Source organism: Fragaria vesca, linkage group LG3 (genome assembly GCF_000184155.1).
Source record: "Fragaria vesca subsp. vesca linkage group LG3, FraVesHawaii_1.0, whole genome shotgun sequence".
NCBI classification, from domain to species: domain Eukaryota; kingdom Viridiplantae; phylum Streptophyta; class Magnoliopsida; order Rosales; family Rosaceae; genus Fragaria; species Fragaria vesca.
The window spans coordinates 26,385,394-26,387,428 of record NC_020493.1 but is presented as its reverse complement, the minus strand read 5'-3'; the positions used below and the strand labels follow the sequence as shown (position 1 = coordinate 26,387,428).

General features: G+C 39.2%; 1 protein-coding gene across 1 annotated transcript in view; it reads left to right on the top strand.

Annotated features, from left to right (window-relative positions):
• Nucleotides 1–1,027: 1,027 nt before the first annotated feature.
• Nucleotides 1,028–2,035, top strand: part of LOC101302252 (probable calcium-binding protein CML25-like) — a 9,453-nt gene continuing 8,445 nt past the window's right edge. Inside the window, exon 1 of the mRNA XM_004296231.1 lies at nucleotides 1,028–1,094. Within this exon, the coding sequence (XP_004296279.1) occupies nucleotides 1,028–1,094 (67 nt within the window). The remainder of the gene's footprint in view (nucleotides 1,095–2,035) is intronic.

Sequence of the window (2,035 nt, the reverse complement as noted above, 5' to 3'; positions counted from 1 at the left end):
CTACTTCTCTCTACTCCTCTCTCTCTCTCTCTCTCTCTCTCTCTCTCTCTCTCTCTCTCTCTCTCGCTTTCCACCATTAGGTTCAATGGTTCACAATGAGTTACAAGAAAAATATAACAAGATGGTAGGGATAATTTGGGGAGTTTGATGAATAAAATAAAAGATAGGCATGCAATCCCAAAAGACCCAACTGGAAAAGAGGGAGAGCTTCCAATGAGGACCAAGTGAGGACTTTCAAATGAATGGTTGGATGATATGCACATGGGAATTAGAAAATATCAATTAAAAGTCAAAACCTTGATCCAACCGTTTATTTGAAAGTTCTCACTTGATCCTCATTATAAGGTTCTCATTAGAAGCTCTCCCCTGGAAAGGAATCGACATAAACACGCTTTGAAGTCCAAAGGTTCCAAGCTTCAATTTGTATCCAATCCAATGAAAGTGAATTTGCCGTATAACTTTTGCTTGGCCACTACAGTGCTCTCTTTTAAATTAATGTCACATATCTTTTCATAATGTTTTACCTTCTTTTTTTTTTCTATAATGTTTTACCTTCTTATTATTATTAAGAGAAGAGGAGAAAATCTTACGTGTGGCCGTGCCACTTGTACTGTGTGACCCATCAGTCACAGGACGACACCTGTTTTCACTCCCCCCACCCCACCTGCGTTCTTCTTCTTCTTCTTCCTTCATCTTATCCGATCGGAAATCGATCCCCTCCAATCTTCTTTACCTCTGCCCAGCCGCCACCTCAAACCTGCAACCTGCAACCCCCACCACCTCTACCATAAGCCTCACCGCTCCAAGCTCGATACAACCCGTGTAAAGGAAGAAGAAGATTCTCCGGAGGAAGGAAGAAGAAGCTTCGCCGAAGAAGAGGAAAGAAGAGGACGCCTCCACCAACCTGTGTAAAGGAAGAAGAAGCTTTGTCAGAGAAGAGGAAGGAAGAAGAAGAAGAAGAAGAACGCAGGTGGGGGAGAAAAAAAAAAAAAAAACAAGGTGTTGTCCTGTGACTGGTGGGTCGCACATGGCACGTGGCACGGCTGTCAAACGTAAAATTTTCTCAGAGAAGAGATGTGACATTAATTTAAAAGGTGAGCATTGAGGTGGGTAAACAAAAGGTGAATGAAAAGTTTATTTCCCACTCTAATCACAAGGGAGCCTCAGATTTGATTGACATTCAAAAACTTAGCAGACAACCCAAGCTTCTCTTCCTCCTTAAATTCAACCACCCATTTTAGTAATCGAAATTAAAGTGAACAAATAATGAATATGAACCAAAATTAAATTTTCTGCAAAATCCAAACATCATATGGATTCTGCGAATCTAATCTATGATTTCATTTTTGCCAAACCCATTAAATGTGAAGCATTATAAATAGCGAACCTCTATATTAGATTAATGAAATTCGTTGTATGAAGAAAAGTAGTGCTTGTCAAATAGCTAGTCATGGTGTCTTGCATTCACATCAATTTACATGCAGTGCTGCTTTTCTTGTTCCTAACAATGTGTGTAGCAGCATCTAGCTGGCCATTTAAAAAAGTTCATGTTACAATTGCTAATGAGTTGGGTGGAGACTTGGATCTCCTAGTTCATTGTTGGTCTTTGAAGGATGATCTTGCACTACCAGAAGAAAAGCTTTAGCCGACGAAAATAAAAAAATCAGGCCGACGAATTTTTTTTTCGTCGGCTTTGGTCAACTTTAGCCGACGAAAGTAATATTTCATCGGCTGAATAATTTTTTTCGTCGGCTATAGTCTGTGAACTTTAGCCGACGAAATTTTTAAAAGTTTAGCCGACGAAATTTTTAAAAGTTTAACCGACGAAAAAAATATAATTTCGTCGGCTAAAGTGCCTTATATTTGCAGATCTAGACAACAACTCATCTGAGAAAAAAAAACTATACGTAGAACCTTCAAACGCAAAAAAGTCGTGAATAAGATATGACCAGAACGGTGAAATACGACTACGGTTGAAAAATCACAGTATTCCGGTAAAGTCTCAGTGCCGATAGTTGACTTACCCTTACTATTC